The 16,134-nt window shown below is 40.6% G+C and overlaps 1 protein-coding gene across 1 annotated transcript in view; it reads right to left on the reverse strand.

Moving 5' to 3' along the window:
* LOC143150641 (uncharacterized) overlaps window positions 1-16,134 on the reverse strand; it is a gene marked incomplete at its 5' end in the record, with an annotated part of 264,811 nt that overhangs the window by 63,292 nt on the left and 185,385 nt on the right. The window contains one exon of the mRNA XM_076319090.1: window positions 1,600-1,735. Within this exon, the coding sequence (XP_076175205.1) occupies window positions 1,600-1,735 (136 nt within the window). The remainder of the gene's footprint in view (window positions 1-1,599; window positions 1,736-16,134) is intronic.

Genomic DNA, 16,134 nt, shown 5'->3' on the forward strand with positions numbered 1-16,134 from the left:
GTCTGGCGACGAGCCAGACCATCGAGCGACCGAAGACACGGGAGTTGACAGGGGTTGGCGGCCCGGAAACACCTGTATGACCCGCACGGCCGAAGACCTCTCTTATATCCGAGCGTTCCTTCGCTTATGACGAATTTCACGGCCACAGGAGAGTTTCGTTGCGTTTGCTAGCGGGAAAACGCGACGGGGAGGTACTTTTCAGTAGTTCGAGCTCAAATAGAGGTCTTACTGCGCCGTATTTCTTTCTAGGTAAAAATCGGGCCTTGAAAGCGGGGAATTGTACTCGTCTGTTCGACGTACGATCGAGTTGAGTCTTGAAAGAGGAGAATTGTACTCGTCTGCTCGTCGAACGATCGAATTGGGTCTTGAAAGCGGAGAATTGTACTCGTTTGCTTACCGAACGATCGAACAAATTGGGTCTTGAGAGCAAGAAATTACCCGTACTCGTCTGCTCGTCGAACGATCGAATTGGGTCTTGAAAGAGGACAATTGTACTCGTCTGCTCGTCGAACGATCGAATTCGGTCTTGAAAGCGGGGAATTGTACTCGTTTGCTTACCGAACGATCGAACAAATTGGGTCTTGAGAGCAAGAAATTACCCGTACTCGTCTGCTTATCGAACGATCGAATTGAGTCTTGAAAGCGGAGAATTGTACTCGTCTGCTCGTCGAACGGTCGAATTCGGTCTTGAAAGCGGGGAATTGTACTCGTTTGCTTACCGAACGATCGAACAAATTGAGTCTTGAGAGCAAGAAATTACCCGTACTCGTCTGCTTATCGAACGATCGAATTGGATCTTGAAAGAGGAGAATTGTACTCGTCTGCTCGTCGAACGATCGAATTCGGTCTTGAAAGCGGGGAATTGTACTCGTTTGCTTACCGAACGATCGAACAAATTGGGTCTTGAGAGCAAGAAATTACTCGTACTCGTCTGCTTATCGAATGATCGTTATCTTGAAAGCGGGGAGTTACTCGTACTCGGTAGTTTACTGAACGACGAACATTTGAAGGCTAGTGAGAGCCAGGTGTATCAGGTGATGAATAAAGTGTGGAGCAACGAATTGACAATTGTGTTGCAAACGAACTCTTTGCACTCGAGACTCTCCTCAGTTGGACCTGCATCGCGATCAAATTTCTTAAATAATGTAAACAAAGGATAATTAGCAAGAGAAAATTATCCATAATTTCGAACGCAATTCTCCTGTTTCGATATTTTGCATTCTGCTACTTGGAATATTCCAACTTGGAGTTTCGTAAATTTCTGAGGGCCGTCCCTCGAGTGCAAAGTGCAAACCTGCTCGTGAGTGGCGGTAATAATAAATTCCGCTCGCAGGAACATCCGCAGCTTGGCAATAATTAAAACGGTGGAAGACTCGGGGCGACGTTCGGATTTCTATCTGGGAACGGTCTTCCAGGTGGATCGGCGCCTCCGTGGCGTTTCTTCCGGGAACTCATGGCGATCCCTAAATCTGACATGAAAATGGGTCGCACGTAGCCGCGCACGTGCGCCGCATTACGGGTCGCCCCCCACCCCCGCAACTCCGTCGAGGATGAGGAATTTGTCCACTCGGTGAAACTTTTTAATTCTCCAGCACTCACCCACGACCTCCATCGTGGCCCTTGTGATCAGCGTGTGGTAGGAAGGTCTTCCGGCCGACACCTCGCACTTGTACTCCCCCATCAGCTTCCTGGACACGTCGACGAGAGTCACGTCGTGCGTGTTCGATTTGGAGACCTGCGGAAGAGAATTGCACTGTTTGTAGAACTCGCACGAAACCTCGATGCTACAAGTACGTGTATTGTAGAGAGAATGAAAGATCAATTCTTGAACGAATTGATAGTACTCTGGATAGCTGGAAATACGTCATTCGGATTGAGACGAGTGCGAACAGTATCGAGAAATTTTTAATCGCAGATCTTCGAAGGCAGATTAAATATTTGCATTTCCGAGCGATGGTTTTCCAGCTCTCCATAGCACCAGGTTAGGTCAGGGACTGTGTAAAAACCACTGGACGTTAACCACGTTCTACTCGGTTACAGTCACCTTAATCCTGGACCGATCAATAAATAATAGCAATTTAAAAATCAAGCTCCGAACTCTTCAAATCCCAAATCATGTCTGATCCAGATTTAGATTAGAGGTTTACTGACTTTTTCTGGACGAAACAAACTAAACGTTGTATTATTTCTCATACTTATCCAGTATAATCATAGCTCATTCGACTCGGTGTAGACTTTAAAGTGCATAGTAACGTAGACTATTCTGCAACTCGAAGTAACTGTATTACAGAAACCTGATCTAACACCGCCCTAATTCCGATCTCATCCTCGTCCAATTTATTCCGACTAACCCAGGGCTGGGTGTACGCTCATCCTATCACTTGTGGATGCTGTGTTTCAAAGAAGACGCGTTTGAGGGCTCATCGTAAGGATCTTCCCTTGCTCGTAAAGCGCAGAGTACGCTAACCGTGTAATAAATGTTATATAGAATCACCTGTTACCATACAACGGGTAGTCGAAGAAAATCTTCTCGCCTATCTACCTAATATTCTCCTCCTTCCACGCCATAAGTACACGTATATACGTTACTGCACCACCTTACGTAACGTCTACGAGAAGAATTTTCCTTAGAAAGGTTCTCCTTCACTCGTGCTCGTTGAGCTTCGAGAAATCGATCTCGCAGTCGGAGTCAGGGATTTTTATTTCATCTCGTGGTTTCGACGATCGTGCGTTAAACGTGAGAAATTCGAAAACTAAGATGCTTTTGGAAACGGTGGGTTCGATTAAAGCGGGGGTAGGGGGAGGAGGAGTGAGTCGCTTGAAACACTGGCGAACGTTCCACGGAGAGGTGTGAGACACTTTTACTACAGGGCGATCGAACGAGTTGAAATCTGATAGTGGCAGACACGGACTGCGAAGAAGTTTCTCCTCGTCTTCGAGATATCGTTCCGCTTCGAGTTGATTCCGGGGCTGTTATAGAATGGGTGCGCCAGTAAAACGTATTCTTCGATCGGTTCGCTGGAACTCCTCGACCTCGATTCAGTTTCTCAAATTCGATTAATTCCCTCTATCACGGTGTCGAACTATTTTATCCGCGATTCTATTTAACCTCTCGAATAATGGCTTCCTTTTCTCAATAGAAAGTAACTGATCAAAATTGTTCATTGATTGCGATATTGCCGTAAGTTTGCAGGGTATAATATTATATACATTAGTGAAACACTCTTTGGATTACGATCATACTCATTAATGAAAATTCTTTGAGGTTATTAATCTCTCGAATAATGGCTTCCTTTTCTCAAAATAAAGTAACTGATCAAAATTGTTCATTGATTGCGATATTGCCGTAAGTTTGCAGGGTATAATATTATATACATTAGTGAAACACTCTTTGGATTACGATCATACTCATTAATGAAAATTCTTTGAGGTTATTAATCTCTCGAATAATGGCTTCCTTTTCTCAATAGAAAGTAACTGATCAAAATTGTTCATTGATTGCGATATTGCCGTAAGTTTGCAGGGTATAATATTATATACATTAGTGAAACACTCTTTGGATTACGATCATACTCATTAATGAAAATTCTTTGAGATTATTCATTTCTCGAATAATGGCTTCCTTTTCTCAAAATAAAGTAACTGATCAAAATTATTCGTTTAGATCGTGATATTCATTATCGGTGAACTTTGTAGGGTATGATAATATATACATTACTGAAACGTTCTTTGGATTACGATGTTCATTACTGACAAATTTGTTAGGTTATCATATTCATTAATGAAAATTCTTTGAGGTTATTAATCTCTCGAATAATGGCTTCCTTTTCTCAAAATAAAGTAACTGATCAAAATTATTCTTTTAGATTGTGATATTCATTATCGGTGAACTTTGTAGGGTATGATAATATATACATTACTGAAACATTCTTTGGATTATGATATTCATTACTGACAAATTTGTTAGGTTATCATACTCATAGATGAAAATCTGTTTGGATTATTAACTTCTCGAATAATGGCTATCTTTTCTCAATTTAAAGTGATCAAAATTGTTCTTTGATTGTGATATTCATTATCGATGAAGTTTGTGGGGTATAATAATACATACATTACTGAAACACTCTTTGGATTATAATGTTCATTACTGACAAATTTGTTAGGTTATCGTATTCATTAATGAAAATTCTTTTGGATTATGATACTTACTAGGTTGTTCAATAAGTTTTATCGTTTGTTAAAACTTATTTACAGTATTATCTTTCGATAAAACTTATTGATCAACCTATTATTACTCACTAACAATCGATCAGAAATCGTAGCTCTTAATGAGTCAATAGATTAATTAAGACAAGAAAGGTTCTGTATATCGATTGAAATGGGTTATAAAACTAAATTACTTTCTGTCTAAGGTTTGCTGGCGAAGTCGTCAGCAAGACTGATCGAACGAATCTTGCCTTAAACGCGATTAGAGTTTCGCCGACACTGATTGTAGTCAAAATTCGAAATCTTGGAAGAAAATTAACGATATTCAACAAAGAAGCCATTTAGTGACGAGAACATAAAGTAATTGAATATTGACAGACTCTGGTGTAGATAAACATTTCTGATAATAACTTGTCAGTGTACGAAAGTTGACAGATTTCTGAATGAAAAGAAATATTCGAGAATACGTAGTGATAACAAACAATTTTGAACATTTTGAAAATATTATATAAAGATCGTAAGAAGACGTGTAAATGTAAAAAAATTTAACACGACGAATTACACCGAATTTTACAATATCTTGTACTTACAGTGAATAGAACATTTCTAGATACTGGTTCCAATTGAGAATTTATAAATATAATAATAAAATTACACGCGTCTATCAATAATTTGCACTTACGCGTGTTGCTCCGGTTAGATTAAGTTTTCTAACATTTTCAATCGTAACATTTTCATATCTCCAAGTATACTCGATACAAATCCTCGACACGACTTTCATTCCATATTAAATTCGAATTTCTCGACGAAAAGACGCTCGACAGCGTTAAATATATCGTTCGTTACGGTTACACAATTTCCTCGTGGTTTTCTGAACGGATACTGTACCCGAGAAGTTTTCGACTTTTGTTTAAATTCCCAACGACAGACGTATAATTTTCCGAATCCCCGAGCTCCTTTCTTTTCCTTTCAGCTCGATTCCCGTCTCGATGCGGCAGCCTCCGTTGAAATTACTTTGTATTCCACGCGACTATCGACCTTCCATCTAGCTCTCTCCACGTCTAAATCTCGATCGGACTGTACCACCCCCTACCCCTTCGCCCCCTCCTTCTCTGCCCCTCGTCACTGCCGCTGCAATCATTTATATGCATCGCGTCAGGTCCCTCTGCCTGCTTTACAAACTACACCGGATGCGGGGACAAGTCCTTTTCACCGTTTCCTCCGCTCCTGATGGAAGCGTGGCGGCGTACCCGATGGAAAGAAATATCGACGAACCAACCACCACCCACCCCCACCACCTACCATCATTTCCCAACCATCCTCTCGTCGAACACTTCGTTGAAAGGTAAGTCGTGTCTCCCTTGAAATCTGGACTCAGAGTGGTCAGGTGAATCCTTCCGAGGTCCTCGAGTGTACTCGAGCTCGTATCCTTGTTTCGAGATGAATAATTGCTGGATATATAACGAATGATTTTTTTTTCAAACGAAACATTGTACACAGTTTGAATCGCGACACCAACCCGAGTCTGTTGTTCATTGGTGGATCGATCAGAATCTTTCTTATCACGAGTGATACGGTTCAGAAGGTGCTTCGAGGTGATGAAAATGTATCTGTGATACGCCATTTTGTTCTCCCAAGCACTTAAGGAGAACTTCAATTTCGTTGTGTAGAAGCTTGGTATTTTTTTTTATATTATTTAGTAGGCGCTGAGACAAAATTACCGAGATAGAAACACAATGTGTTTCGAATGATCTTGAGTATGAACTATGGTGCTAGAATGTTCTGAATAGATAATAAACAAGATCCTTTGAAGGTTAGGAAAGATTGTATAGAAAATGTTGAAGGTGAGCTTGAGAATTTAGAGGAAAAATTACGATGGATTATGCTAACCAGGTCGTTTGGAAGAATATTAATTTTATTCAAAGTATATTTATCTACGACTTGTCAGCCTGGGTCAAGCACTCTTTTCGTGTATAATTAAAATGATCAATTAATGATCGTGCAGTGGATAGTGTGTGTTATTTAATTACCAAAGAGTAAATTGTTAAGTGCTTGAAATTGGAAATTCGATGGACGAGGAAAAAGTGTCGATAAAATAAATTTCTATCTAAACTGAAAAGTTTGCAAAAGTTGGTGATACGATGTTTTCGACTGTTGATCGAATTCGTTTCCTCTCCCCTTGTAGAGTTACCCGGCAATCTATATTATTGGCAATCATCATAGCCGTTCGAAAACTGTATATTTTGATTTATTAATTTCGACTGGTTGATCGAGAACGACAGGAGAACGAATATTTATTAAAGCCTTATTTGCGAACGGGAATGTGTGCAATATTTACTTTTGAAACTCGGTCAGTAGTGTTGCATCGTAACGCAAATAGAGCCAAATAATGTCGCTATACAGAGTGACTCCGGTAATTAGGACGTTCTAGCTTTTTTCTAAACGAAGGTAGAGAATATTTATAACGGGGAAAAATTCTACAGCCTAATGAGAACTCTTTTTTCGCGTTGCAATTTTTTTCTGTACAACGGTACATTAGGTATATTACACACAATTGCGTATCTTTCGAACATTTCGCGTTCAAAATATTTGCTCGTCGAAAACCACAAAGAGATTTACATACGTAGAGAGAATAGACAAACGTGGAGAAAAATCTTACACTATGCAACAGAAAAGATCATTTTCACACGAAAGAGTAATTCTCTGGAGGAACAAAATCCGTTAAAACTCCAGAAGCGATCTCTTCGCGCGCGTATTGTACACGCAACGCGAGATAAGTTTCAAAATTATCGAATTATGATCCCTAAGCTGTTACAAACAACAGAGACATGTAATTCACTCCCCCATGCTGCAAAAGTAGGTTAAAATCAGAGCACCCTCCAAAAAGTTGTAACCTAAAATCTTTCGAAACTTCCAAAAATATTCTCCTCCGATACTCGTCGATTAATAATTTGTTCAATTCCTTGACAACCAACCGGTTCCAAAGGTCCCATAAAATGCCCACGTCACGGATTCGTTCCCTTGTATACGTCCTGTTTAAAGTTTCACGCGCGAGAAAGAGTCTAGCGAGCAGCTAGCATATCGTGCGCGCCAGTTTGTTCGAGTTCAGTGTCGTGATAACGTGTAATGACCAATAAAAGGGGATACACCTAAGTGGCGATAAAAAGGCGGGATTATCGGCGCGGTTACGTCGAGACGTTCAGGTCCGCCGGGGTTATCGCTGTATTGGACTCACATAATTCCACCCTAACTACGGAGCCGCATCATAGCCGAACGGTCACGGGAATGTCTCCGGCCATTCGACTATCTTGCCCTGTATACTGTATATTCTTCCTGTAAATATTATACGAGCCCTCGTTACTTTTACGCTCGTATTTTCGTAGCTCGAGCGCGGAATTTGAATCCCGCGCGAAGATTTACGAGCGACTTTTCGCATCGTGAATGCTCGAGCTCGCTTCCGATATTTTCCAACGAGGGATCCCGCAAATCTTGATTCCAATCCGATTGCTTGTAATTCTCGGCCCATTTCATATGTCTTGGCGTACTTAATAAAATCTTGGCTCGATACGAGCACACATAAACGTACTGTTATCGGTTCAAAGCGCCAGACACTCGTAGCTTTTACATTCGATCCTCCGACCGGTCGTTGAAATAAGTTTCAGCGAGATAATCGATAAAGTATAGTTGGAATGGACCCCTGTGTGATGTACTCTGCTTTTCGAAATTTGATCAAGAAGATCTTGCTAGCTACTGCGAGTATTAACGAGACTCGCAAGAGAATCTATTCCGGGGCTGAGATCATTTAAAATCGAACGTGCTGACGAACTCAAATTGATTTTCAATGACGTGAAAAAATCGTACAAAATACGATACAGTATCTTAGATAGATGTATACTTGTTTTTTTTTTTTTGAGGTGGAGGATAATTAATTTGGACGAAAGTATGCAAAGATTTACCAAACTGGTTTGATGTTTCTAGAAATTGATAAATCTTGTTTTACGAAGAACAGTTACTCCTTGGAGAATGTACAGTTTACTATTTTTCCGTTAAAAGAATCGTGATATAAAACTGTAGGGTTTTTTTAAGGGTTGGTACTCTCGCGATTATGACCTGTTAAGAAGCAGTGCGTATATACGCGCTGCGAAATATCCACGTTGACTTTCTGCGAGCGAGTGAGGGTAGGTTGAGTTGGCCGCTCGAAGCCTATCCCCACCACTGCGGTCAGTTACCCCCACCGCGTTACACCGCAGGCGCACGCACTCTGCGCACGATAAGCTGTCGTGGTGCGAGACGGTACCGTTAATAAATCTCTCGTGCGATTTTGCGTTTCATGTATATGCTTACTGTGTTTGTGGGGTAACGCATGCACATAACACGGAATCGGTGATTGTTTCCGTAGAACAGGGAGCGTACACAGGCTTCAAAAAGCTTTGCTATAGTACCGTAAATGCGATAGACTCGTCGTCGATAAGCTTGCGTGCATTCAATCGCATTTGATCGATATGAAGTCAAAGCGTCTACGCATTTACGATTCTATAGGCAAATTTGTTCGAGACTAGTCTACCGTATCAGAGACAGAATTGTGAAAGGTAAGCTCAGCTATTTTCATAAAACTGCACCGAAGAATACGCAGTTAGGCGTTTCATCCCAATTGAGAAATCTATCTACGATGTTGCTTCAATAATTGGACGATGTTTGAGATTTTTTTTTGAAAAGACTATTAAGCGTATCGATTTCAAATTTTATACATATATTTGTTTATGTTTTGCTAATCTATAAACATTTTTAAGTGTATTGATTCATACTAATGCGAATAGCCTTAAGCGATCGAATTATTTCATCTCAATTCAGAAATCTGCCTACATTGATGCTTCAATAATTGGGCGATGTTTGAGATTTTCTTTTGAAAAGACTATCAAACGTATAGATTTCAAATTTTATACATACATTTGTTTGTGTTTTGCTAATCTGTACAAATTTTGTCAAGTATTAATACTCGATTTTGTTGCAACAATAAATCACTGTATAAGAACACATACTTTTATTTTCATCGGTAATGTAACGAAATGAGTAACTCTCCTCGTATTGAAGTAAATTAAGAAAAAATATTTAAAGACCGATATCGAATCGATACGGTCATCTTCGTTCAAATAAATTATTTCCTCCGTGTTTACGGACGTCTCCCGAGAAACGATGCAGAAAAATGATTTTCCTGGCGAAGTTTCACCGATCGGAAGCCGGTTACAAATTTTTATTAAAGATCTTTATCCACGACTGCCGTCTGACGGGCGAATGAAAAATCTGTTTTCCACTGTCTCGTGACTACAGCAGAAAGTTGAAATCGATAAGACGTTTTCAAATGAAACGCAGACCTGTTCCTTTCTCGGCAGTGATGGAACCAATTCAATTATACGTTCATTAATAACGACGCGCATCGATTTCTAAGCGTTCAATCGAGATATCAATCCAATATGAAATAAATAATCATTATTAGTAAAATGTACAATACTAATAATGACTATTTGTTCATGGACCATCTTAGACGTGTACAAGACAAATCTATATTTTTTTACATCGTACGAGATTGCCCCTGAACGAACAGAACTCTAGATGCAATCTTCTTACACGTGCACAGTAGTTGTCGACATTTTTTGTTTCATCGATACAAGTATAATTGACACGAATATTCTAGTTGGTCTAGTTTCATATATTCCTTTAATTGTCTTCAAATTCTTCACGGAAATTTTTTCAATTCGTTAACTGACCAATGTATCTATCCCTGTGTTTTTAAATAGCGAACGAAAAGACATACGTTTGCATTGGATTATCAGGTCGTGGAAGCCTACACTCGTGACACGAACTTTGACAATGTAACAAAGAAGGATCGTTTCGTCCCGAATCGCGGTTAGAACAAGCCATCGTCAATTTCTGACGTCAATCTACCGATAGTATCTACTCCCATCACTACCTGTCGACATCAATTCCCAGATACCACCTTCGACAAACACCTATCAGCCCTGCTATTTATTCAAACACGTCCCCTCGGTTTCTTCGAGGGTACTTGGAACCTCACGGGATCTCCATCAGTTGTCCTCGAACTGGCAACCTTTCTCAATGTCAAAGGTTCTCCATTTGGCTGGCTCCTGTCCTTTGGTTCCACGTCTTCGCGCGTCCTTTCAGTTCCACTTGGTTTATCTCTGTCTCTCATGGCGTCGAACGAATTCGAACGAGGAGCATCCTGTGTCTATACGATCCTTTATGATTTCACGGGTAAATAGACTCGGAACCACAACCGTTTGACTGTTTATTGGCACGAAAACAGCTCGATTGGATTTCACTTGGTGATATTTCGCCCGGAACCGTGAGCAACCGGATTTGTAAATTTCTTCGACCGGATGTGGTTGATGGAAAATAGAATCTGAACGCGTTGCTCGATCTACGTCGGTAATTCTCAATATTTCACCCCTCCATTGGCCTCCCATGTTGCGTGAATCGACGCTACGAGATTCTGGCGAGATTTTCACCGAATCGCTACAGCGTACAGTGATTCTCACTTTCAAAATTCAATTTTTCATTCAAGAATCAAAATCCTTCTTTCATTATTTAGCATCATTTAGCTCCTTTGATTATTCATCATTATTAAACTCCTTTGATTATTTACCATTATTTGGCTCCTTTATTATTTACCATCATTTAGCTCTTTTTATTATTTCCATTCAGGGCAAAGCACAATTTGCATCGTAGTGCATTTCCAAACGAAAATTCAGACAATTTACGGAATTATCGATTTCGAGGTACATTGAATATGTACAATCCGCGCGTCGAAAGAATGCATTTGACGACAAACGTGCGCCACGACGGCCATATTACAAATATCGTCTATTTTAGCACAGAATGTGGTTACGTTAATAGTTTAAGAAGAATTTTTGCTCAGAGTGTGGTAGTTTTCGCTACTTTTCTTCGTTAGAAGAGTAAGAAGATATTGCACCTTGTAAATATTATAATATACTTCTTCTTCCGAGTACGGAGCTACTATCTGCTATTTTTACGCTTACTTGTTTCACGAAGAAGGAAATTTACATCGCGGTGAACGCCACGCGTGAGGGACGACGGATGCGCAGGAATTTCAGAGAATCGGTTGCTGAGTGTTTCATCCGGTTGCTTAAAATTTGATCGCTCGGACTTCATTGCCCTGTGATCTCACCCTTTCCATTATCGTCGTCACGCGTTCGTTCCCAAACTTTGTTCGTCCTCTCTCCAGTGATTACCGATACTCCACGTTCTAACGGTACAGCTCCCGGGAGTATATTTTCCACGAGAACGTTAACGAAGTTCCTTTGAGGTCGTGGACAAAGGACGCTGGACAAGGAGAACGTCGAGAGCAACAGAACTTGCTCGTAGGACAATTATTGTGGATACCATCCAACACGGCGATACCATTTCCACGGAGAATGGATTAAACCAAGATGTAACACAAATCAAGCGTGCAAGAGTCAACGACGACCTTGAAAATTTATTCTCCAATTCAGTGTTCCCTAACCTTCTTTCTATTCAATAAGATTCCTGGGACACGTGGTAATTCGTGAAACAATAATGTTCAAAATTCTCGCGTTCACTTTCGTGTATCTTTTCGTTTATTACGAAAGAAAATAAATCTAAAAAAAAATTCTACATTATATGTATCTTTTACAGTCCTTTTTCGGGAACCCCTTGGTCAAGAAAAATCGAAAAGAGTTTTTCACACGTTACGATTGTGTCTCAATAACGAAGCTTCGGATTGTAAAATAGTGAACAATTTAATTTCATTTTGCGATTGGTTCTGAGTTTCACATTCTTAGAACCTGGTACGAGTTAAATTGGTCTGAACGGGAAGATTGGAAATATACAACGTTGCTTGTAAACGACTAATAGAATTTCATATCGGATAAGTATTCTCCGATGCTATTTCTTTCCAAGCTGCATTTCGACGAGAAACAATTTTTCCTCGTTTATATTTTACGAAATTACCACGGGCGTTATTCGAGTTGGTACTTATCTTGAAATATTCGATAAAGTGATACGATAGATAAACGGTGGTGATAGTTTCTCTCGGTGACCTTGAACAGCCAATTGATTCGATTCTCACCTTTGAGATATTAATTCGTCGCGCGTGCAGTGGTGCATCGTGATGCAACGTTCAAGCGCGACTCGTGGCTGTAACGCGTAGTCTCGGTGGTAATTCCGTGGGAAAAAAATGAAAGCGAAAACAGTGAGCGGAAAATGGAGAGTGCGAGGAAGAAGTTGTCGGTGATGTCTTTTCTGGCGTCTTTCGTTCGCATCAGGACGGATTTCACGAACGACTATCTCCGGCCAAGGGGTCGCGAAACGTAATAATAAGAAAGCTTAGCTGCTGTAGCTCTTGGGAAATTTTCAAGGAGCTCCGGAAAGGCGAACCACTTATTTACGGTGCTGATCAAGCCACGGAGTCACTCCGAGGCCACGCAGCGACAGTGGCGCTCTCTACTTTCACGTTTTCTCGGTTTATACGACCTGCCTCGGTGTCTGGAATTATCACGTTGCGTTTCGGGAGTAAGCGCGGCCACAGAAGGCATTTTTTTTCACCCCCGAGAGAAGATTGTATAGTCGTATAACGCTCGTAAACAAAATTTGAGGTTATTAACTAGATACGAGAAAATTTCCTCCGCTCTGAATATTAGAAAAGTCGAAATAGAACGGAAATAAAATTTTTATCCATCAGCACACTTTCTAACTTTTTTTAATTCTTTCATTCAGCTTTATTTTATATTTCATTCCTGCAATATTTTTGAGGTTATATTCGAAAGTAGCCTTTAGCTGTATTTAACTTGTTTTTATACAATTATCCAATTGAACCGATGCGCCGTGTACAGTTTGTTGTAATTTGTCTCTCGAAGATGTTAAAACAACGATCATTAACTAGATACGAGAAAATTTCCTCTGCTCTGAATATTAGAAAAGTCGAAATAGAACGAGAATAAACTTTTTATCCATCAGCACACTCTCTAACTTTTCTTAATTCTTTCATTCAGCTTTGTTTTATGTTTCATTTTTGCATTATTTTTGAGGTTATGTTTGAAAGTAGCCTTTACCTGTATTTAACCTGTTTTTACACAATTATCCAATTGCACCGATGCGATGTGTACAGTTTGTTCCAATTTGTCACTCGAAGATATTAAAAGAACAATTATTTTTTATTTACTTTCATTTTTTATTAAGCAAGTGTAATGGTATACGAATTTAGAAATAAATAAAAGGATTGTACTGGTGAAAAGTGAGGAGCAATTAAGCTGCTGTTGTTAAAACTCAATCTCAAATGTATTCCCAAAACTGTACAAATAATAATACCACATTATTACACGCGTAAAGTACAATAATAGAAATAAAAATAACAATAGCGAAAGAAAAGGGATTGAAAGAAAAGGAACACACAATGGGCACGAAAACAAAGAAGTAGAACTGTAATTAGCGCAGTATAGTGTAAAGGAACGAGGTTCAACGTGAGGTAAGTTCGCCATTATAAATCTAACCCTGGTAGAGTTAATTACTTATAAGAATATTGTATAAAAGTCACAGCAGTATTTTCAAACGGAACATTATAAACATTACACTCCGAACAGACACGTTTCTTTTAAACAAACATTTCGACCCTTACTTTAGACTCTCGACAATTTAAAAGACCCGATTGTACTAAAAAATACACAAATAACTAAATTGTACAATACGGTACGAAAAAACGTGTACCAACAATCGACAGAAAGTAGAATTCAAACGTGACGAAACAACAGGGTATAGAATATAAAAGAAACAAAAGAAAAAGACTTTCAGAATATACACCGTGTCAAAATAATACAAATTCTAACTATTTAAACCAATAAAAAATGCTCGTCTGATGAGAGGAGAAAAGTCGGAAGTATTTTTAGTAACATTGATCGACCAAGAGTACACCGTTCATCGTGAAATTGTTGTAACGACGCAAAATACTAATAAATCGTTGAAAAGGCAACGAACGATCAAAGTTAGCGAAGAGATTCTCGAAGGTTCGAATTTTCACCAGTATTCTGCTCCGAGCTGCTACAAAATGCTTGGCGAGGCTCGTCCATTAGGATCGTCGAGATAAATCAGCTTCCCGACGATTTTCAAAAATCGCGGCGGGCCGCTCGCGCGGTAAATATTTAAAGAGAGGCGCGGATCGAAAGAAACGCACCACCGAGAGAATGATGGTGTGCAGGGGCACGGTACGGGGACAGGGGGCTGGAATCGATGCGGGTAAAACACGGAACTCGCTTGACCCAGGTTCAAATCCACTCGAACGGAATTCCAAAGGGTCGTGTCGCGGTCGTAGCACACGCCATAAATCAGCCCTATCGATTTCTTTCGGCCGGTCCACGTACACGTTTTACCTTCGCACTTACGTTGCGGAAGAGTGCTCGTCCCCAGAGGTGAGAGTGGGGACACCGATGGTGGGTGGAGTGGGGGACGGGGGCGGTAAAAAGTTTCACCCTGGTGGCGCGCGAAGAGCGTCGAAGACTCTTATCGAGGTCCGCTCTTTCTAACGGCAAAACACACCGTGTGCCACCTAACTTTATCACCCGTGGTGTTTCCGCGATGTTGGTATTTCGCAAGTATCGCGAGGAGTATCGTTGTCGAGCGAGCACGTCGAGGATGACTGGAATTAATAGCCCAGATGCAGAAAGGATCTAATTCGGGAACGAAGGACTCGTTATTCCGTCGGTTTTTGTCCATCTGTTGGGCGATGGCTAGCGATGGCTTCGAGTGTCTCGCGAATCTGATCAAATACTACCTAAATCGTCGGTTGCACGGTTACGAGATGCTTCATGATGGAAAAACACATTGGCAGTAAATATCTCGAATACGAAAAAAAATTTTCACCGATTTACTCGAAAATTTACAATTTTCGTTAATTAATTCTCCATTCATCGATTTCTTCTCCAGACGAATGGAATATTGTTTACATTTACTTGGAAATTTATCGTTTTTGTTACAACGATTCATCGATTTCTTTCCAAAACGATTCAAACACATTCACAACGAAATTTATAATATTTGTGAAAATTAACACAAATACAAAATTTCAAGTCAATTCACATTTTTATTTCTCTCGTTAGGACACCAAGCGGAATAATATCCTAAAATGATTCATAATTTGCGCAAAATCCCCCCCCCCCCCCCCCAATAGTGTTACATCTCCCTCTAACGGTTTCTCTCTCTCTCTCTCTCTCTCTCTCTCTCTTTCTCTCTCGGTTCGCTTAAAACGTCGCTATTGAACTATTCACGGGGACACGTGTCGGCGATAAAATTGTAAAAGTGTACGAGGTGTTTCGCGCGAAACACCCTGTGCATCCACGGCGCGGAAAAAAGGCGGATCCTCGACTCGCGAGGCGGAAAAATCGGGACGCCACTCGGTCTTATCTCCGCTCGCTTTGGAAACAGCGACTGGGGCTGATAAATGGTTGTCGCGACGCGTCCTTGTATCGTCGCGCGAAAAGAAAATTGCACGTTTTTCCGCGACACGCCCCCTGCCCGTCCTCCTTCTCCCCCCACCGTCGTTCTTCCCCCACCATTTCCCTGACTCCCGGCGCTGGACGACCCGAATAACGTTGCGCGTTCCGGATTTATCAACGGGATGAAATTCTCTGACGATCGAGAATTATCGGGGCCGCCGAATTTTTACTCGAGGGCGTGGGATTGTTCGAATTTTTTTTTTTTGCGAAATTTCGCGATCGCGATATCGCATTAACGCCACGACCGCCCCCGGGAACCCAAGCGCCGGCAATTGCAATTCCCGCAAATTTTCAGCGTGCCCGACGCATTGTAACTACGACGTAAATGCAATGTAATCCGGAATTTTTGCAATGCTCATGAATTTTTAGCGGAATTTACGAGTTCAAT

This window comes from Ptiloglossa arizonensis, chromosome 8 (assembly GCF_051014685.1).
Source record: "Ptiloglossa arizonensis isolate GNS036 chromosome 8, iyPtiAriz1_principal, whole genome shotgun sequence".
In the NCBI taxonomy this organism is placed as follows: Eukaryota; Metazoa; Arthropoda; class Insecta; order Hymenoptera; family Colletidae; genus Ptiloglossa; species Ptiloglossa arizonensis.